This window comes from Vollenhovia emeryi, unplaced genomic scaffold (genome assembly GCF_000949405.1).
Source record: "Vollenhovia emeryi isolate VEMERY1.0 unplaced genomic scaffold, V.emery_V1.0 DF939272.1, whole genome shotgun sequence".
NCBI classification, from domain to species: domain Eukaryota; kingdom Metazoa; phylum Arthropoda; class Insecta; order Hymenoptera; family Formicidae; genus Vollenhovia; species Vollenhovia emeryi.
This window is the reverse complement of record NW_011967094.1, coordinates 235,629-257,967: the sequence shown is the minus strand read 5'-3', so window position 1 is coordinate 257,967 and position 22,339 is coordinate 235,629. Positions and strand designations below refer to the sequence as shown.

Genomic DNA, 22,339 nt, shown 5'->3' with positions numbered 1-22,339 from the left:
TAATAGCCTAGAAAAAAAGATTACTCCTAATAAACGCAAGTCCAGAAATCCAAGTCTAGAAGAAGGGAAAAAGAGCAGTATGGCGTGTAAAAATAGTCGCAGGCTTTTTCGAGAGAGGTCGCTGTCAAACATCTGTCAGATTGTCAGTAAAGCCATGGTGTTGACGATGCTAGAAATTGCTGCTTTTCTGTAAAAATTGCAAATTGATTGGCTATAAAGTTTGCATTATTGAATAAGTATTAAAAATTTGTCTCATTAATATTATTATTAATATTAATATTATTTCCTTTATTTCTTCCGATAAAATTTTATGCTTGATATTGTTTGGATATAACATTCTCATATAAAAAATAATAAAGTACCTAGTTTGTGTAAATATTCAGTTTAGTTGGTGCCATTTGATGATGTCATTACTTTTGTAGAGAAGATACTTTGGAGGGGAAGGAGAAGATAAAACAATTTTTTTTAAATAAAAGATATCCAAATAATTAAATTATATACTTCTTGATTAGGTGACGCTTATATTTGGCGTCTTTTTTAAATCTTTTTTTTAAAAAGGTTCTTTTTAAGGTCTTATCGACACTGATCGAGTACGCTATATTTTTTTAGACACGGAAAGGACGGGAATCTCGGGTACAATAATGACAAATACACACGAACCCATTTGACTCTGAGGTATACAAGAATATTTTATTCGTTGAAAGTAACAAATATACAATTCTCTCAAATAAATCGTCGATTTAAATCATGAGTCTGTCGTAATTAGCTCGTTTTATGCGATCGCGCGTCGCTCCGTTCGACGCGCACCAAACCGTTGTCGTGTACCGCGATTTGTATTGTCGACACGCATAAAAAAGATGTACGGCGTTTCACGAAACTCTGATGTAACAATAACGGAAGTGTACGCTTACGAAACCGAGGTAATTTTGGCACGATTCTCAGAAAAAAAATAATAATAATCACTCGCTCGTGCTCGCGTGCATTCGTGTTAACAAATCGATAAAAAAAAGTTACGTCGTCGCGTCGAAATGTCACGGATATCGCCGATCCGCTCGAACTTTACTTGGTGTCCTGTATATATATCTATATATATATAACATATATTTATATATAAACATCCATCTCTACAATGGATATATCCATCTGCGCGCGTTAATTTTCAGTATATATGTACATGTACGTCCGTCTAAATGCACAGTCCCTAATTACTTCGTCATGATTATATGTGGGTTTTTCTTTTTTCACGGACCACGTTGCTCTCGCACTATCGAATAGGCATTCCTCGATCCGTGGATCTTGAAACGCGGCCGTGGATCTCTTAGAGAACGGTCGCCGGGCTTTCCACCAACTCTCACGTTTATTTACAAAAAGTATCTCGACGCTTTGACGCGCGTAATTAAGGCAGTGTTTCGATGAGTCCGTTCGGAGAACCGAGTTCTCCTGCCTCCTTCGTCTCACTCTTCTTCATGCACGCACGCACTCGCTCACTCACTCGGGCGATCCGTTTCACTCGTCGATCGGTCTCGAGTTTGTCGGTCGCCGTTCGATCACACACTGATTCACTGATCACTTCCCGCGGGTGGGTGGGCGTACAACGCGGTCTCGACTTTCACTCACCGCTGAAAACGCTTTTCGAGATCCGGTTTTCTGTTTATTCAAAGCCACGGGCCGAGCTGCGCCTCCAGAATCGTGGCGGCGTCGGTCCTGCCCATTACTCTAAGGTGGTTCAGCAGATCCGTCACCGCCGTCGGTTCCCGATGCCTCGCCTCCCACAGGTCCAGAATGTGTTCGGTCGGACTGGCCTTAGTCGCGAAGTAATTGATGTACCTGTTACACACCAACATCGGCTGCGTGATTACCGAGGAAAGTGGTACAGTATCGTCGACGAAACGGAGCGCGTTTGGGGAAAGTTTAACTCAACGAGATGAAGCGTGAATAGTATGAAGCTTTGCTTTGAAAATTAGCGCGAGTGAAGAAACGAACACAGACGATTAATCATATTAAGCCGCTTGGAAAGGAAGCCATTTATCTTGTTGTTAAAGCAAATATTTGTTGTTGCTACGTTACTCGATTTGCGTAGAAGCATATGAATCTCTTATTCGCATTGGTGAATGTATGTTCGTGCGCTGCATAAATATAGTTACGCATTTAAAAAAGGCTTTACTGTGAATAAGGAGCAAAACGGAAAGTTGTTGGCCGGGTTACTAACCTGTCGACTTGAAGCCTCTGCGCCAACATTCTCCAATCGTTGCCCAGAGCGTTCGGCGGGTCCAAGCACTGGCAGAGCTGCTTCCTCAAAGATCTCGTAAATCGGAACGGTCGCAGAGTGGTAGAGTCGGTCGTGGCGTTGTTAGCGTGTCCGCTGCTAACCACGGTGACTTCCCTGAGTGGCCTCGTGACGCTACCCGAAGAGATCAACTGTTTCGCGCCATCGTAAACGATTCTGAAGACCTGTCTCGTGTCGGAGTTTCCTTGCGAGACTTGCAGCTTGTAGCTCCTCGTAGTGGTCGGGCCAAAGGCCGTGTCCAGGCCGAAGGTCACGTGCTTGGCGTTCTCCTGACGGTTCCAAACGTCCCGGAACGGGACCTCCTGACGTTCCGTGGGCGACTTGCTCTGCCACTCGTTGCCGACTTCCTCGAGGCTGACGCAAAGCGACTCCCCGTTGTCTTGGAACAGCAATGTGCGCGGTTTGTCTAACAGATAGCCCCTGATTTGCGACTCTCGGTCGACGATGGCCTTCATTGCCGCCTTCGTGTCTTCCACGGCGTAAACCCGAACGCAGCACTGACCAGCCTGGCTGGCGAAAAGCGCCAATCGCAATCTTTTCGTGGCGGTCGAATTCTCGCAGCTCTGCCCGGCCAACACGTAGCCGCGGAGTTGCTCGGTCACGATGAAAGCCTCCGCGTGATCTAGCTGCGTGAACAGCGGTGTGTTGATAGTCTCGTTGCCTAAAGTCAGCACTCTGCTCCACGTAATTGACTGATGTTCCTTCGAGGCGATCGAAGACGAGCCGTCGTCGACGTTAATGCCGTCGCATGCCCACACGCTCAGCTCCCAAGTTGCCGGGTGGGACATGGCGCAATGCTCAAATTGGAGGATCACGGGCTTGTTGAAGGTCGCGGATGACGGACCGCAGGTCACCACGGCTGATAACTGAGTTATCCCGTCTGCGGGGGAAAAAACCAAGCTCTCGAGACTCGAACGGTGTGGGCGATATACGACGAGAATAACAGTGGCATGAATGTTATATTGTCAATTATTCAGCTTAATGCCGTTATTGTACGTTATCGTTATCGCTGGTGTTGTTATTGCAATATCCGTCATGTTACGCTCACTTGATTAATCGTGTTTAATGTACATACTCAACGTATACGCGCGTATGATTTTGCAATCAAGGGTAAAACCAAGTTATCAAGAATTGCAAAGTCTTTTCTTTTCCTTAGACAGTTTTATCTCCAGCGCTCCTTACACAAAAGAAGCAGTATAGCAGTGCCCTATATTGAACATGAAATCAAGCGGGGTATAACTCGCGCGAAGCACGTGCGCGGAACGGCTTTGATATAAAAATAACATCGCGCGCGCTATCACGAATGTCTCGAATACGTACGTTGCCGCAAAGGTTCGCAGCTGCGATCGTAAAGCCTAGCATCCGCCTCCCGCGGCGTGTAACGCCATGAATAATTTGCACTCACCGGGTAATCGGGGCCTGTAACGATCCTCGTTGAGCACCGCGAGATAGAGTTCCTCCCGGAGCGACTTGGGAACGGCTCCCTCGGGCACCGACATGGAGATCCCGGAGTCTGGGAGGACCAGCAGGGCGCCGCGCGTGTTCACCGCCGCCCGGGCGACGTTCCCGGCCTCCAGCTTTGGCAACCGGACGCTCTCCGAGGCGACGTTGTACGTGGAGTCCGAGGACGGGTAAGAGCTAGTGACGCTGTTCTCGCTGTCGGAATGGATCTGCTTGTCGCTGCACGACTCCTGGGTCGACGTGCTCGGCGTGGGCGACATCGGCGACGGTTGCGGCGCGATCGACAAGTGCGGCACGTCGTAGTGGTGTTCCGAAAGGGATCTCGACATCGACAGCTTCGGGTCGAAAGGATACTCGTAGCAGGCCGGCACACTCGTCGCCGTCACATCCGGCTGCAGGCTCAGCTTCTTGTCCTGATCCGGGAAGAACTCCGGCTGGAATTCTGAAACGCACACGGCCGAGGCACGGCTCGTGGGTATCTCTGCGCGCTGCGGACAAACGCCGCCGAGATACTATTCCGATTTCACGTGTGGGCTACGGTCGAGAGACTTTGCGCGTTTCATTCGTTGTTGCGAAACAGAAATGAGATATTGCGACACGCTGACACTCTGTTACTCTGTGTCTGTCAATTATTAATATTTCAACGATACTTTTGTTTTCACCTTGCGATTTCGACGATTGATTATTTCTGGTTTTACAAGGTGGACATAATGTGCACCTTTATTAATCTCGAAATAGTATCTTGCCCATTTCCAATCGCGAGAGATTCAGAGACAATGTCTCTCGGTGCGATAATGAGCACGAAACACATCGCGGGAAATAATTTAACAGGAATAAATAACACGACGCTTCAATATTTGTTGCACCCGCGCATTTAATTAATTGTAACGCGACACCTTTAATTATCGCGAGGAGAGAGTTAAACTTTAGGAAAAGTTTTGCGTTTCACGTAATTAAAATGTGGTCGAAATATATAATTTTTGTCTTTGATGTGACACTACGTTCGTTGTTACCTCGGATATGCTTACCATTACGAGCCATGGAGTACAAAGAGTGATCGCGACCTTTTCGTCGCAGAAGTCTCGCCAGAAAGATCGCCAAGCCACCAATTACCACACAGGCGACCGTTAGACCGACATATAAGGCTACGTCCATCTGGCGATTCGCTATAATAGAATCACATATTGCGAATTTTTAATATCTCCCAATCTCATTTATCCTTTTTAGAAGGAACGACGGCGAGTCGCGTAAAAATTTCGCTCTCCCTACACTGTAAAAAAGTTCAATGTAAAACTACACATCTATTAGAACGGATAATATCGAGAACATTTATTAAAGGTGTATATTTATATACGTTAGTAAATTTATATCTCGTCGATAAAACTGTTACCTTGTATAATAAGCAATCGGTTTATAACTTTGTAATTTCTCGTCAAACATAAACACTATACAGGGTGTACTAAAGCAACCGGATATCCTTTTGATAACAGATTCTTTAGAAAATTTCAAGATGAAAATTCTAATACAAAATGTCGAGGCTATAATAGTTTTCAAATAATAAGCGATTATATCTCACAAATGATAGGTCCGAGATTTCGCGCGCTCAGGCACGGCGACAAGACAAGTGATAAAAGTGTTCATATGAATGTCGCCCTTTTTAGCACCGTACAACCCCCATGGGAACTGATATTGATCGGTCACTTTGACAGCTGCAACACTTTAAAGTTGCAACACGTTGCAAATTTCTACTTGAATTAAATAATAAGGGCGACATTCATAGGAACACTTTTATCACTTGTCATGTCGCCGTGCCTGAGCGCGCGAAATCCCAGGCCTATCATTGGTGTGAAATATATTCGTTTATTATTTAAAAATTATTATAGCCTCAACATTTTTGTATTAGAGTTTTTGTCTTGAAACTTTCTACAGAATCTGTGATTAAAAGGGGATATCCGGTGGTTTAGTACACTCTGTATAGACGATAAGAGTAAAAAATTAATTTTTATAAAACTACAAAAATTCGTACATTTCCACCATTAATACGTAATTACCCTCATTATTTACGTAACTTTACATACTTGTTTTACAGTGTAGCTGGATGGTGTCGGGTGCTTATTACCGTAAATGCGAAAGCAATTTTCAATGTACTCGTATACCGCGCAACAAACGGCCGCTGCTTTATCGTGATTCTTTAACGTTATAACTTTTATTTACTTTGTACGCGAGACTTCTTTTGTGACGACAAAAGAAGCCTAAAAGCACCGTCGAGCGTTTAAACGCCCGCGCGTCGCTAAATATTACGAGCATCGTAGAAAAGTTTTAAGGTTCCTCTCCATTTACACCAGCGACACGCTCGTTTCCTCCGCGCGCTCGTTTTCTTCGGCGCGTCAGTTTATCGTTTTACAACTCCGCGTTATTTCGTATGGCCATAAAGATTCCGATCATTATTATCGCCGCCATTAACGCACGCAATAAAAGCACCGCGACGCGGAACACGCTTCAAGCGGAATAATAATTTTACGTTAGTGCCGTTAGCTTCGTTGTGTCCGGGGCGGAGGGAAGAGAACCCGTCGACGAAAAGCGCGGCGTGGGAAGCGGTTTAAAACGATCGACCAAGATTGCACCGCATTGTATAATGAGTATTTAGCGAGGCACGCGTGTAGACGAAATTACACAAAGGTATGGGGATACCGTCGAGGATCGCGCGGAGACGCGCTTACGCGGATATGACATTCACCGCGGCGGCGGTGCTTTACGACCGTCGTCGTCGCGTTCCGGATATATACGGATAATGTAAGTAAATGCACAGCCGAAGGAAATGAAATTCTCGAAAGTAAAACTGTGGGCGCGTAGTAAAACGCGACGTGGCGCGGCAGCCTCGCCGCGGTATCCGAATTATGGGCAATTTTTCCTTTTACCGGATTACCCCGCGTGCTTAGAGCGCTCACGGGGAGCACCCCGTAGGCGCGGTCCTGCAGCAACGAGACACGGTGTAGAAGATGTCCCCGTGGTCGTAAAAATTTTCGAGGAGCACCTCAACCGCCCGCCGTGCGCGAGGAGCGCCTGACACTCTTAAGCTTCTTCCAATTTTAGAATGTCAAAGCCGCACGAGGTCGTAACCCTGCTACGTGACTTTCGGGCGCAGGCTCCCTTTCGCGGGATCATGTGTGTCTCCGTTGGCGTACGCCGCGTTCCCTAACACGTGCCTCGCACGTCAATATATACGACAGCGACGAAAATGCATACGAATTCGGAGGGAGAGATTTCGAAAACGCAATAGTTCCACGTCGTTACCCGCGGGACGAGATCGGAAACGCGCACGGCTACCACCCTCCTCCTAAAGACAGCTTGAAAAGTGGCCTTCCGCAGGGGTGTCGAGATTTATTTTCTTCGAAGCTATTGATAACGCTTCATAAACCGGGCCCAATGTATCCGAAGTTATTTTTCATCTTTGTTCCCGCGAGATCGCGCATTACACTGATAGAAAAATATCTAGTATTTGAAACTATAATTGTATAGTAAAATTTTTTCTATCAGTGTACACAGATGCTCGCAAGTTTTGCCATTGATATATTTATAATAAATAATCGCGACTATTGTTGTTTGTAAAAAAAATGTACAGATTCTTGTGTTTATATCATCACCGGAGTGAAGTCCTCTGTAATTCACATTCACGCTGCATCGACACACGCTGCGCGAGCGACGATCAATACGAGCTGTCCACTGGTAAACGTTCCACCTCGATTGACGGCATTGCGTCTTAAATATTTAAACCCGAGACGTCCGAGATGACTCGGGGTTCTCGCAAGACGCCTGCCGGCGTAAGACGGTAAATCGCATCACGTTTCTCCGGCAGCGCGCGCGCGCGCGGTATCTTCCATCTATATTTTATCGCCGCTTTCAGGAAAATCGAACTCACTTCTGGATTCAAGGGGGCTGTTTCGGGGCATCCAGCCCCCTCGAGGAGAGATCCAGTCGTGTACACGCTCGGCTCCGAGCCACGGGATAATGGCACTTTATTTGCATGCGCGATCAATTTCCCCCTTCCGCGGCGAGGGCGTAACGGCTACCGATTACATAATTTTCTTCGATATTAAAGCCGGCCTCTCCACCCCTCGGCGCAAAGGGGGTAGGAGAGGGTGCAGCCGTATCGCGTGCAACTTTGATGTGCTTCGGTCGATAGAATTGGCTACCTTAGGGTAGCGCGAGCGGGCGGGGAGGTCGGCGTCTGTGCGGACCAGTGGGCCCACCCTTGACTACGAGCCGCCTCATTGTTACGATTGTTTGGATCGCGCAATGAGGGGTCGCGACGATCGTGCCGGGCCTTCGCGGGGGGAGCGTCAATAATTAACCGGTCGAGTAATTAAAAGTAAATAGTGCCGCTCGCGGGAGAGCCGTCCGCGCTCGTTATCGGCGCGGAAAAACGCGTCCGCAAATACGTCGCGGTAAAGCGAGCGATATATATCGTGGCCAGTCAATCAGCTCGCGTTTCATTCTCGGGAATTATTTTTAGTATAAGCGCGTTAGATCCAAGTGCCCGATACACGAACGCGAGCGGCCCAACTCGCGTTATTATACCGGAGTAATGAATAATGCTAATGTTCACCGCGCCTGGATTCACGCTCTCTATTTTTGCCGCCTTTTTCGAGGCGCATAAAACATCTGATTTGAATGGTATCAGATCGTCGGGCATAGCGCCGCGTCGCCGAGAATATAAATGGCGTGCACCGGGCGTGAAGAATCCATCCAAGAATGTCGCACGACGAGTTAAGGACATTTGCTTCGCGGTCGAACGCCTCGGTCGCGCCCTGTATACGCGAGGGAACCTCCTACTCCTCTCGTCGCGTTTTATTTTTCGCGAGCGTCTACAAATCCGGAACGAATCGACGGAGAAGGTCCGCGTGCAGATCGCGAGAGAGATCGTAGCTTATCTAATCGAGAAACTTTTCTCTTTGCGGCGCGGTCGGCTCGGGAACGAACGGTACGGGCAACGACGCGAGGTAAAATCGTAAAAGGAAACGGATCGAGGGAGATTAAAAGAGCAGGAAAATGCTTTATTGCTTGCCCAACTCACCTTCCTCGGTTAAATGAGCGCCGCCCACCTTCGCGTTGCCGACTGTAAAAGGAAGCGCCGGTAAGTTGGATAATTAAAGGATTTCGATAGTACTGATAAAACTACACTCACAGATGCTGTCTGCTAGTTAACGCTATTGCTTTTATATTGCAGCTAAATCTACAATATCATTTTTTAGATTCTACAAATGTCCAAAACGACGACACACATATATCCCGTTTTAAAGAAACACAATTTTTTTATCTTTTACCAAAATCGTTGTGTTAAATTTAACATTAAAAAAGTTAAGGGGAATCCTTCAGCCATCTTTTTTACCGACACAGTCAAATATACTTTTCGCGCAAACTATATTTGACCGTGTCGGTAAAAAAGATGGCTGAGGGATCCCCTCACGAAAGGAAAAGTATAACTACCACCGTCCAATAGTTTGCAAACAACACGACGAAACTCCCGTGGATTATCGGAACTTAGCGATACATAAAAGATCGTGCGACAGGGAAACGCGCAATCAAGACGTGAAAAAGTTCGCTGCTGACTTACCGGTGCACATGCCGCCGGTGCAATTCGCCACGTTGATGTCCCTGCCCTGGCATGATCGTCCACCGTGGCTGGGTGGCGGATCGTCGCACAATCGCCTCCTCGTGTGCGTGCAGTCGCTCCCGCACATCGACCACGCCGACCACCTGGACCATTGTCCGTCCACGGCTGGCGAAAAAAGTAAAGTCGAGGCGCCGTTTCGTTCAGAGTCGTTAAGACGAATCCGATCGACGTGTAGCGATAATAAAAAAGTTCGACAGGGCAAAACGAGCCCGTAACTCGTACGAATCCCCGCGGTCTCGTTGGCGGTGGGGGGGGGGGGGGCATACTTGTCAATGCGGTTACGTTTATCGCGGCTCTAACAACGACGTTCATATTTCCTTTATATATAATTGGACTCATGTCGACGCGCTTTTCTTTAAAATCAGCACGCGCGAAGAAAGGAAATCAGGAAGGTGACCAACTAAAGACGCGCCAAACTCGTTTACATCGCTAATCCCTCGTCCCAAACCGGCTGCTTTATTGGCACTTAAGCGCCATCGAATAAATAGCGCGGCGCACTTGCCGGCGGTTTACTACGTTTTATTAAAACGCCCTTATACGCGGTCGTGGCTGCGGTCGTATGTGTCGCGGTTTAATTTTCGTTCCGGGCTGAGGGACATGATTCATGCACATGTGAAGGACTTACCCAGGGTGTTGGTGAATTCTTCCAAAGCCCCGGCTACTCCAAAGCGAGCGAGCATTAAGGGGAATAAAAAGTGCGTCGTGAGTGCATTGGCCAACGTGAGTGCAAGCGGTTAACGTGTCTCTCGCGTGAAAACGCCGAAAGAATATTGGATCGATCAATGTCTTAGCCGCCGACTTTCCTCGGGCATTATCCCCGTGGGCTCGGGTCATTTGCATGCAGTCTGCATATTCTTTACGAGGATAGCCACAGGTGCCTTTAAGATGTCGCAAACGTTTTGAAAGGTGAATACGATTTAAAAGACCTGACGGTATATTCGAAGAGACTGTGTGGCACGAGCTGCGCTCGATGAAGAAAGAGGACGCAGACGGCGAGGGGGATCAGATCGTAAATCAAGCGAGAGTCTTCTCTCTTCGGCATCAGTAGTAACGTCTTGCCGTAGCAAAACTCACTCGTCTGTCGTTTGACCGACACTGACTGAGAGAAGAAAGAGGTAGACACACTATTTTCGCCTGCTTAGACAACCTAACGCGAGTTAAGTACCTTGAGCGACGTCGTCGTAAATTGGGACATAACAAAGAGATACACGAAGGTAGACAAGAGGATCCCTCGGTAGAGAGAGGTTTCTTTGTCGAAAACCTTATGCTCGCACGCGCGCGCGGATAATGAATTCAAGAGACTCACCGGAGCAGCCCGAGTTGCAGTCCATCTTTTGCTGAGAGGGGCCGAGGCATGGCTGACCGCCGTTCATGGGCGCTGGATTCGTGCACGTTCTCGTCCTCTTCTGACCGCCTTTCGCGCATCGCGAGTGGCATTCCGACCAGGATGACCAGGAAGACCAGCCACCGTTAACTAATTGAAACCAGTAAAAGTATGTTTTAAGTATCAAGAAAGAAACAGATATACGTAATTTTCAAAAGTTTCCAGCCTAAGGAAGGACGAATGGAAAAAGTGATAAAATTAAGCAACCATTATTATTTTTCAGTTTTCAAGTGTGGAAATAAAAAATAATTTTCAATGGGAGAAATTGTGTCGGCGATGGAAAAGGAATTTCCGCAGTATTAAACAATTTTAATAGAAAAAACATGTATCGATTATATCGAACAGTAAAAATGATTATTTGATTTCATCTTTTTTTATGTTGAGCCGGAACTTTTAGACCTCATTGTTGTAACGCTAAAAGGTATATAATCCGTATAGCAAAGGTTATTTACATATAATTATAAAAGGGGATCTTTGAGTGTAAACTTACCGTATACTGTTAAGCTAACTGGTTCGCTCAGTCGTTTTGCCGCGATATTTTCGGCGACGCAGGTGTAGTTTGCCTGATGGCTAAGTTTTGCTTGACCAATAAGTAGATGACCCTCACTGGACACCAGAAGTGTGTCCGACTCGGTGTCCACGGGAATATTATTTCTTAACCAGTATACTCTAGGTGGTGGCACTCCCACCGGAGGCAGGCACCGAAGTTCGGTACTCTGGCCTGCTTCGACAGACACGGAGTACGGTGGCGACTCGAATTGCTTCTTCAAATCTGAAAGGAATAATTGTACGCGCTCGTTTGATAAAAGCCAGGTACAATAGTGGGAAAAAATAAAAATTTGGGTAATTGTGAAATTTTGAGTACGGTATTCCGTTTTGTATTATTGAAAAAATTATAATATTTGTAACATTCAGCATTGTTATTCTTGCTCTTATATTACGCCGTATCTTTCTAAGCTAACACTCTTCTGTCTCTCCAAGCGCATTTTTACTTTTAGCTTTTGAGTTATGCAACTCTGAAATTGGCCAAGTGGTTCTCTCTTTAAATTGATTCTCTTGGAAACTTGGCGCTCATTGCATTGTCGTCAATTAAGGGACAGAATTAAATAACGAGTTCGCTGGCAGGAGAATCAAGATAATTAAGAGAGGACAAAGGCAAAGTGAGACGAAAAGTCGGCTGTCCCCAGAATTCTTGCGACGTTTATTTCCTCTCTGATTCATGTGCCCTACCCACGCCGAGAATAAGGATCGTCTGGCTTAAAAATCAGAGTATAATCTACCATTAGAAGTCGCTTTGAAAATGTCGTCATTGCGGTTATCTATCAGGTAAAAAATTTTACCGATGATATAACGTGTTTAGAATCATACAAGATTATTGTATGCTAATACGATCTTATTTGTATACTCACAAGCGACGTCGATGGTTGCCGGCTGACTCTTGATCTGTCCTGATCCAGACCAAGCGATGCATTCGCATTTGAATTTATCCTTGCTGAAGTACTCCTCGATGTGATCCCTCGTAACATTGAGCTCGCAGTCGACGATCCTCGTACCAGTATGAGGATCCACGAAATCCTGCTGCTGAGAATCCTCCACCCTCACGTTATTACAACGGAAAAAGATCTGCAGCGCGTGAGCAGCCTTGCAACGTAGAATGGCGGGCTTGTTCTTCACGACGAAAGAGTTTACGGGCTCCGTGAGGAAAACTGGTAAATGACCGCCGCTTTCGGAAATGAGCTCGGTATCGCTGGCTATCGTAGCCGAAGGCACGTCGTCATCTTCCAAGTGATAAGAGTCCTCCTCCTCCGCGGCATCTTCACCTTCTGATCAAGAAAATATAATTCACTTTTTTAGGAACTACTGTTCATTCTTTAGACTTTTATAATCGAGGGGAGAGAGAGAAAGAGAGAGAGAAGTTATACTGATTTATTCTTATAACGTGCAAATGAATTTCGCGGGAAGTCACATGTTAATGTGAGCAATTAAGCGTGACACGTAATAGCGTCTGTTATTACGTAATAAATCGGATCGATTGCGTTATTATTGCCGTCATAATGCCTCGTAATCAGCGAAAATCTGGCGACGCGGCAAGCGCGGAGTCAGGCCGTCTATACCCCAAATACGCCGTAACTCACGGACCAGTTATTAATTTGATGATGATCGTTATTCATGCGGCGCGTACTATCGGAGTCGTGAAAATTTTATATTTGCCTGTCAACAATGGAGTGTCCCTCCTGTAAATCCTGACGCCCGGCCATTAATGCGACGCCGCTTCGCGCAGGCCGACTACGAACGCCGGCTACGAACAATCGCGGTGCGCACTGCAGTAATGAATTTTCGGATTTACGCGGCGCACCGGTGCACAAGTCCGATGTATTTTCCGCCAACGAGTGGTTAGACCTTTATCCCCGTGCGACATTTGGCCGGGGGCCACAATTTCTATCGCGATAAACGCGCCCTATAGAGCGTCGCCCGTCTCTCTCTCTTGCAGTCTGTATGAAAAAGCTTAAAAAAATGCAGTAATAAACTCCGTCTGCATTCTATTTTGTTTTTTATACAGCGCTTGATTTGTCAACGTAAAGTCCGATATCGAGCGTGTCGATACCGCGGTCGCGACGTAAATATGGGGGATGAAAAATCAAGTAGCGCGTTAAGGGGATCCTAAAGCCGCTGGCGAACCCGATCAGTGTCGATAAGATAGGAGACGGAATTAAAAAACGTCAACTACCGATACTTTTAATTCCAAGTTCTACTTTAGATGTCACCTCAGACTGGTATTTTCGGCGGTAGTAAAGAAAAAGTTGGAGGGCAGCCCTCCGATCTTGCATCCTTAGCGCAAGCTGAATGATAATTTTATTAGCTACACATTGCTCAGACCGAGATTTTGGATCGAATTCTCGCATCGTCGACATTATGGCTTTACTGACAATTTGACAGATGTTTGGCAGCGAACTCTCTCGAAAAAGCCTGCAATTATTTCTACACGCCATACTGCTTTTCTTCTCTTCCTCTAGACTTGGATTTCTGGACTTGCGTTCATTAGAAGTAATCTTTATTTCTAGGCTATTAATCTTAGTTCTAATAGCACGATATTGTCCTTACATGTTGTCCCTAGAGTACGCTGGTCTCATTTTGCATATATTTATTGTAGAATTTTGTATCAAGCAAATATTGTCATCAAGTGTACCAAAAATTAGTAAAATAAAATTTTTTTTTATATAAAGTCGACCAGCATAGTCTAGATTCTGCTGTGTACTTTAATTCCGCAAGAGTTTTGCACTTCTATAAAGTCTATTAAAAGATTACTTCTAACAAAGAATGTCGATAAAACAGACGGCTTTAGGATCCCTTTAACGGGGCACGAAACGCGTGTCGTCTGCATCGAGGTCGCCGGATTGTAACGGCAATACGAGATAAACGCATGCGACGTATCGCGAGATCAATGCAGATACGTGTATCGCCTTACGATTGATTTTAGTGCAATGAGGTACACGAGAATAGCGTTTACGAATGAAATAACCCAGTAAACACCAGCAGTTACACGCAATATCAATATTATAATTTCTCACGCAACAATATAAACGAAATATAACACATTTTGTACATAATAATTACATTGAGGAAATTATAATATTGATGTTACGCAACTGTGGGTTGGTGTTCACTGGGTAATCAACGTTAGCGTGAAAACTCGGTGAAAGCATTTACCAATTGGTGTACCATATTTACTCATAAATAGTACATTTGATTAGTGATGAGACGCACAACCGTTCTCTCCGAGTTTCGACAGTAATGCAGGTTCATTCGTGCCAACGCTTATTCTTCGTAAATGTTTGAAACGAATATCGCCGAGTCAACAAAATGAAATGAACGCACGCATTAAAAAATATATCAAGCCGCCCTTGAGGGGGGAGGGAGAGGGATTACGATGTTACAATGGAGTTGGCAATTGCCAAGGGTTGAATGGGAACGCAACGGCGACGCCGGAGTCAGAGCCGGAATTCGGTAAAGCGCGACGCACTTGTACGAGACGCAAGTAAAATAGGATTTCCATCGGTTTCCGATAATTCGTGCGGATCGAATGGACCGATAGGACCCATCGAAATCATTCTACCCGGTTTCTCCCGATGGCGAATTCATCCATATGAATTCTCGTTAGCCGTTTGGGCGCATGCGGCCAGTTCGTTAACCGTTTCGAACATGCGTACGCATTTGCCCGGGATTTTATTGTACAGCGCCGGTATCGCACGTTAGGACGAGTGCATGGAGTGCATCACGCGAGTCGTCGTATCGCCTGTCGTACATCTTGTTTATTACGTAACGTCGCGTACAAGCCAAAGGGTTGGCGTTTAATATCGGAAATAACTATATATCGGACGCCCAATTGGAGAATTGTCGGTTCTACGCATTCCGGGTTTCTCTCTCCTAATTGCGACTGCCTCGAGCGAGTTTGCGGCCGCTCGTCTTGCGAATCGGACGGACGCCGTATAATTTGTAGTCATGATCTATTTGTACGCGCGGCGGCGGCTAGCGGCGTGCCGATACTGGCCTTTCCAGCGCATTGGATATATACAAAGGAAAAGAGTGCACGCGATAACAAGACGTGGATTTAATCGAGCGACGTCACGCGATGCGCGGAAGTGGAACGAGCTGGAATGGGATTTTCATTGGTTCCCGATAATTCGAGCGGATCCGATTATCGATAGGAGCCGCGCTGAGCGATTCGATCTCTGTCTCTTTCGGCGCCAGATCGAATACGGCGCGCGCGTCGTCGTTACTCCGCGGGCTCGCATGTATTTTTAATAGTTTCCATTGACACGGTTCGTTCTTTTATATCGTCGGAGCGGCTCCGCCCGGAGGTCTTTAAACGCCGAAAACAAGAACGCGGAGTGGGAATGCAAGCACGAAACGGACGACTTAATTGTGCCGGGTCACGCGACACGCCGTAATGCCGAGTCAGTGGGGGGAAAAAGTTTTATCATCGGTTCTAGATAATTATTCCGAGCGACCGCGTGGAATCTTGGGCACAATGAATATTCGATGACCGCGAGAGCGGAGAGCGTCGCGATCATTATTCATTTTACACCGGCGCGGCGCGGCGCAGTGTACACGGCCGGCCGGCCGGCCGGCCGGATTACGGCGCGTACATACATATTTCGAATTGGTTCCGCGGTCCGAAAGCCACATTTACGTCGATCCATCGATTAACAACGGTGATATTGAAAAAAAAAGATGTACGCGCGACAATCGGGGCGAGAAGAGCCTAATCGGGAGACGTCACGCGATACGCGCGGCAATCGTGTCGACCCGTCGATCGGCGAATTGTCATCGGTTTCCGATAATTCGGTGCGATCGAACGGGCGATAGGACCCGGATGGGAACGTTGTATCCGGTCTCATATCGCTGCCGAATCACCTGGTCGCGGCGCCAGCCAGCATGAGGCCCCCCCCGTCCCTCGTTAGCCACGGCGGACAAGCTAGTTAGACGTGTCTCCGTTAGATACGCCTAGCAGGCAGGCAGACAACAGCGGCTACGTACGGTACGTACACACGTGCACACGAACACGATGTGCATTCGCATCCTCGAGCCCCACGTGGCTACTATGCGGGTTGACCACGTATCGCGCCGGGACGAGACAGAGACACGAGCCACTGTGCATTCACGTACGGTTTTACGGTACGTCCGCTCACAACGGGGCGAGAGACCACACATGACGCCTCTTAATTAACAAAAGGTACCTGCAACACAGCAGCACCGAGCGAGCGCCGTCGAGAGGTCCTCGCGCTCGGTCGACGCTACGTTCGCAGAAGCGCGAGCGCGGGGAACGGCAGGCAGGTATACACCGAGTGTATGGACAAGCGCAACGAGTAGCTGCATACGAAACGAAGAGAGACGGATTAAGGAAGATACAAGGGATTCCTTGTTTCTCACGTCACGTGCCTTGTTATTTTAGCCGGCGAACCGAGCACCTACCACCCACCGCCATCGCCGCCGCCGTCGCCGCCGCCGCTGCTCCGCCGTCGTCGCTTCGTGGCCGCGGCAACATTGACCCAACGACTCGTACCTTCCCTGATTTTCGTGCGCGCGCGGAACCGTCGAGTGATACGAGTAAGAGAACAGCGAAATTCGAATCGGCACGCGAAAATAGCGTCTCGAGTTCTCACAATAAAATCCTATCGAATAAAGTGTCTCAGCGCGCCCCTTCCGAACGACGCGAAAGGTGCGAAGAGACGGGGTCCCTTCGGTGACGGTTTCGGAAATCGGATTAGCCCGAAGTCGCGTATACCACCCGTAGATGTGGGGCAAATATTTTGAATGGCCTCTGAGAGAGCACGCGTCGACAGTAAGTGTCGTATTGAATTAACGTTTTCCACGATCCGCCGTCGCGTATGGGCGAGAGGCCCGTTTCCGGTTCGAACACGTCGCGGATGTGCCGTGTCGTCACGTCACAATAGAGGACGGCGCCTAGCCAGGTCGGGTCACTATTGTATTCCAGGCCGTTCACAGATCACGACCTCCGGGCCTAAATAATGTGAGTCAAGTTCCGCGCTCGTCGAGACTTCGTTGAACCGTCATTCAGACTAACGAGAGACACGACGAGTGGGTCGGCGGGATTCTTTTATCGATCGGTATCGCGCGGGCCCGCGTGCGAGCGCGTGGGACACGGTCCAACGCAGACGGAGATCGCCGCGACCTAAAAGAGAGGCTGATGGAGATCGTGATTCCGATACTTTGCTCCGGCGATGAGATCGGCGACGAGATGACACTGTGTGGGACGGATTAAAGTATTCCGACCGATCCGGATTGCTCCGATACATCTTAATCCCGGTTAGAGGGAGATCGCTTATCGCGCGTATCACGTGTGCGAAAGTGGCACATGTTACCGATAGGATTCTGTAGGACAGGCGTGCAGCCTTATTTCAGGCCCGAGCCTTACCCACACAGCACAGAAAGATTGCAGGAAGATTGCAGAAATGTTACATTGCAAGATTGCAATATTGCAGCAACGTTGCGCAACATTGCTGCAACGTTTCAGGAGGATTGCAGCAACGTTGAAATGTCCGCCCTCAGAGAGATTGCAGTGCAACATTGTAGCAATGTTGCAGTGCAATATTTTTGGAATAATTTGTTGCTGTTGTACATAAGCAGAGAATTTACTAATTACATATACATCCGGGTCATTTTCAATACATAGCAAGCTATTGCGAAGCAACCTAAGGAGATTATGTCGCTTCGCAATGGATGGAGATTGCGAGCAACACCGCACTGATCAAGTACTTAATAATTCGCGCATTATTGGTATCAACGAAAATAACATTATAAAATTCTCGTAATTAGAAACATTTTTTTAAATAGAAAATATAGTATTTTCATTATTTTTGAAACATTGCTGCAATATTGCTATCGAAAGTTTGCAATTTTTCCCTGCAATGTCTCTACAAGATTGCACTGCAATCCGCAAGATTGCAACGTTTCTGCAATGTAACTGCAACCATCTGTGCTGTAAGTATGGGTACGCACGTCTGTTCGACTTCAAGTTGATTCTCTCGCGACTCGATTCGTTCGGATTCCCTTTCCAAAATTTTCGCCAAAAGTTGGCGAGATGCAGGAGGGCCGGGGACACACAATTTTTTGTGAGAGAGTAATCGAATATGGCCCGAAGCGTAACGCACGCATGGCGGCGTGTGCGTCGACGGCGCGGCTAAATGAATTAAAGAGCTCGAAAATGTAGCGAGGGCGAGAGTGGCGCAAAGAGTGGAAAATGGAGGGTGATGATGCGTATTACACGACTCGATTGCGGCACCGCTACGTTAAGGCGCGTAATTAAGCGAATAACAGAATCAGATATGACTGTTGGCGTGTTACCCCCCGCGGTGGCTCCTTGAAGGGTGTATTGATAACAGCGAGAGGTCGAATATATCGCATACGTCATGCCGATACACTTCTTCGATGCTCTCTCGCGCGTGTCCTTTTGTAGTTCCAGGCTATTAAAGTTGAATGAAAATTCGCGCTCGGCAGTAACATTATCAGACTCATCATCGAAGTTGCGATGCGTCGAACGCGCGTCCCGTAACGATCTGCAATTCCGCGGCGAAATTGCATTGAAGCGATCCGTTCCGTTTTGTTCCGAAATAAAAGCGCGATGAAACATAAAGGGCCGAGATGAGTCTCGTAAATTGCATCTGATATCGCTAAGGACTTTTATTTTGCACAGTGTAAACGCGCGAGCTTTGATTAAACATGAGAACTTTACTTTTCACGTTTCACCGCGTTGCTTAAATAAAGACCGGGAATCGCGCTAATTAAACCAACGAGGACGACAGGATTCGAAACTCTTATATTTCTCTTCTGGCTTTTTTTACAATCATCATTTGTAACTCGGTAATTAATTGAGGCTGATCGAGAATCGTGCGCAGTGTAGCCTCGTGAAAAGAAGCAGAATTTCATCGCGCGCGATCACGACTTCGACGCGCATAAACCGATCGGCCGATATTTCACGATCGTTCACCGTTCCCTCGCATATTCGCGAGGTCTCCCCCTCCCCGCTCGCCGATGTTCTTCCCGATTTCAACAATAATTGTGCTTGCGCAACTCCGGGCCTCCTTGGCCGGCGTGGCGCGGCGCGGCGGCCGCTCGTTTGATTTACGATAATTAAAGCTGACCTGACCTTTCGTCGCAGCCGTGAGGACCCCTGGTCGGCCGGGTACCGATGAGAGACTACGAGGTATTAAAAAGACTCTCCCCCTTCTACGTCCTCATTCTCATTCCCGATCGCCGTTCTTTTTTTCTCTCTCTCTCTCCTTTCCTCTCCCGTGCCTCATCGTAAGAAACGCTTTTTCCCCCAGACCGGCGGGACGGGACAGTGCAGTGGAACCAACCGGGTAATTGCACGATCCGGCGGGTGTGCGCGGGCTATTGCATTTTTGCCCGTGGCGATTTCGCGAGGCCAGATCTCGGCTTCCACCGCGTGCGACCGGAGCGCCTACGTTCCCGATCGCCGGGTTATATCGCGCGCGGTAATCGCGATTTACTTATGATACTTATCAATGCGGGAGGGTGATGGTTGCGGTCGGCCGGCGTGAGTAGCGGATCCTCTCGAGCCTCCGCGGTGCACTCGCGCGGCCGGGCTTCTATTATCCTCTCGCGGCGTGTAAGCGCCGCGCTGTGATCGAGGATAACGAATCTGATCGTGAAAGCGATGATATAACGCCCGGCGATTTATAGCGTGATCATCTCGCGAGGTATGATTAGAAACGCCGTCTCCGTTGCTATCGCTGCTACACCGATTCGTCACGGTTCGCGTAATTGACTGTACCGTGCGATTAAGGGAGCTCATTTCGAGGGACAATTCTTTTTCGAGATATCTTGATCCGCAATAACCCAAGCGGAAATTAAATCAGGCATGCCTTATGTATGGCCAGGGCCTGATAGGGAGGCATGGAATTCCTGACATGTGCCTGATCCGGTGCGCCTGATTCCCTTATAGGATTTGATAAATGTTAACCTGAATATATAGTACTAGTTTACCACTCACTGCCGCGACGTAGCGACCGCGCGTTAGTCTTTCTCGTAAGTAAACATTGTCCTGTATTAGTATAAAAGGCGAGCCGATATGATGCGAGAGCGAGTTGTCTGGATCATGGATAAACCTCAATAACCTGAATATAGTTTTGATGACTATGTAATTTAACACAATTTAACAATTAGTTTAACAAATTGAATTTTTTAATAGGAAACCTATTGATACCCCCCCCCCCCCATTAGAAACTGTAAGGCGCAACAAAGGGCAAGTCATGAGGTCTTGATAAGGAAAACCTGATGAGGCAATTTTAATTCTCGACGTTACATTTACGATCGGGGCCCTATCAGGGCTGTTTGACGAGTGCCTGATCAGGCATTGAGGCGTCCTTATCAGGCCCCTACCAGGATCCTACTAAAATTTCTGCTCGCCGAGGTCATTCTTATTGGGCCCGTAAAAAGTTTTTACTAAAAACGTCGATCACAAAATCAGTTCTGCCGTTGCGTTCTCCTCGCAGCTGCGCGAGGTTCCTCCTCACGCTTACGCGCATCGTACTTATTAAGCTCCGGTATAAATCACGAGGCAGCTCCGAGCGCGCACGAATTAACGATCAATTTCTCCGCATAATCCCGCGTCGCGGAGCATAAATTTTCGGTCGAGGCACGCGCGACGCTATCGGTTTCATAAATTTAATACTCGCGCACGGAGAGCGGATGCGCGGGGAGCTTTGCGCGGGTGAGAGAGACCGAGTCGCCGGGTTCGCGGCAGGATTTGCAGGCGCGAGGAGGCGGTGTTTGTCCGGCGGAACGCGTCGTAAAAAGGATCCCGCCTGTCTCGCGCGAGCCGAATGCCTTCCCAACGTGAAATTCGGACGGCGTCGCGTACGTCGGCCGCGAGATAACGAGCGCGGTTGAAAAATTGAACGTCACCACCGCGGTGGAAACCGGCCGCTACCGTGTTTGGCGGCGACCAAAACGTGAGAACGCGAAGTCGCTGGAGCGGGACCTCCTCCTCTCGCGCGCGGCGGGCGCACCGTTAATTATTAACGCGGCTAATATTTTTCTCGCCGCGGCGGCGGCAGCGCCAGACCGGTCAAGACAGCGAAATTATGACGCGATATCACGTCGCGATAAATCGTCGGGGTAATTATTCACATAGGCGCGCGAGTATGTGAGCGTGCGTGCGTGCGTGCGTGCGTGCATATAATACGTCGCGCTCTCGCCCGGCAAGTTGCACGTAGGAGAATGGCCGGCCGGCGAGTGAACGGATAGGCGCCGTTTGTTCGCCACTTTCTGCCTAACGACGACGACGACGACGTTGACGATGATTCTTAAGGTGCAATTTCATATGTCGCTAATCACTAACGATGGACGTGTCACGTGGTACCGTCGTCGCTAGCGACGAAAAGACGAGGTTAAATTAATTTAACTTAAGCAGCGACAAGAGGATATGCGTTGTACGCAGAAAATTTTTAAGACAGTTTCTCGCAAAGGCAAGTAGCTAGGTAGGCAAAGAAATTTGATAAATTGCAAAGTTTGATTAATTTGGAGAAATAAAATACAATCGGTTGGATAATCTTTTCAGTGTTTTACCTCACTTTTTGTTACTTGTTGTCAATTATTAACCCTAGAACCCGACACATGGGTAAAATTTACCCAGACCAACTTTTCGAACGTTACCGCTCTGAAAATATGAGGAGTTGGCAGTACTATACTAGGGCCAAAATTAGTTAACTAATTCCTTTGTCGGAAGGCATAACTCAGCTGTTTTCTCACCTAACCGTTTTCGACAGGGAAGACAACAAAATTTCGTTCGGGTAAATTTTACCCATGTTTAGGGTTTACGTTGGAAAATTCATTTTTAATTTTTTCTTGTTTGTAATAGAGATTTATCTTTCTTTCTAGTTTTTATTGAAAACTTGGTTGCTGATGTATGATAAATGTGCTTTAGAGGTTATAATTGTATCAAATAAGTATATTTATTATATATAACATATATTATGCAATAGAAGTG

The 22,339-nt window shown here is 47.4% G+C and overlaps 1 protein-coding gene across 2 annotated transcripts in view; it reads right to left on the bottom strand.

The window, feature by feature from the left end:
• Positions 1 to 669: 669 nt before the first annotated feature.
• Positions 670 to 22,339, bottom strand: part of LOC105559421 (netrin receptor UNC5C-like) — a 37,726-nt gene continuing 16,056 nt past the window's right edge. The window contains exons 3-12 of one of the 2 annotated variants that reach the window (XM_012007680.1): positions 12,216 to 12,629; positions 11,297 to 11,578; positions 10,729 to 10,896; positions 10,048 to 10,080; positions 9,363 to 9,527; positions 8,823 to 8,864; positions 4,777 to 4,914; positions 3,693 to 4,190; positions 2,210 to 3,167; positions 670 to 1,827 (exon numbers count right to left, since the gene is read on the bottom strand). In XM_012007680.1, coding sequence (XP_011863070.1) covers positions 1,656 to 1,827; positions 2,210 to 3,167; positions 3,693 to 4,190; positions 4,777 to 4,914; positions 8,823 to 8,864; positions 9,363 to 9,527; positions 10,048 to 10,080; positions 10,729 to 10,896; positions 11,297 to 11,578; positions 12,216 to 12,629 — 2,870 coding nt within the window. In that variant the 3' untranslated portion in view covers positions 670 to 1,655. The remainder of the gene's footprint in view (positions 1,828 to 2,209; positions 3,168 to 3,692; positions 4,191 to 4,776; positions 4,915 to 8,822; positions 8,865 to 9,362; positions 9,528 to 10,047; positions 10,081 to 10,728; positions 10,897 to 11,296; positions 11,579 to 12,215; positions 12,630 to 22,339) is intronic. The other variant, XM_012007681.1, reaches the window with a different exon arrangement.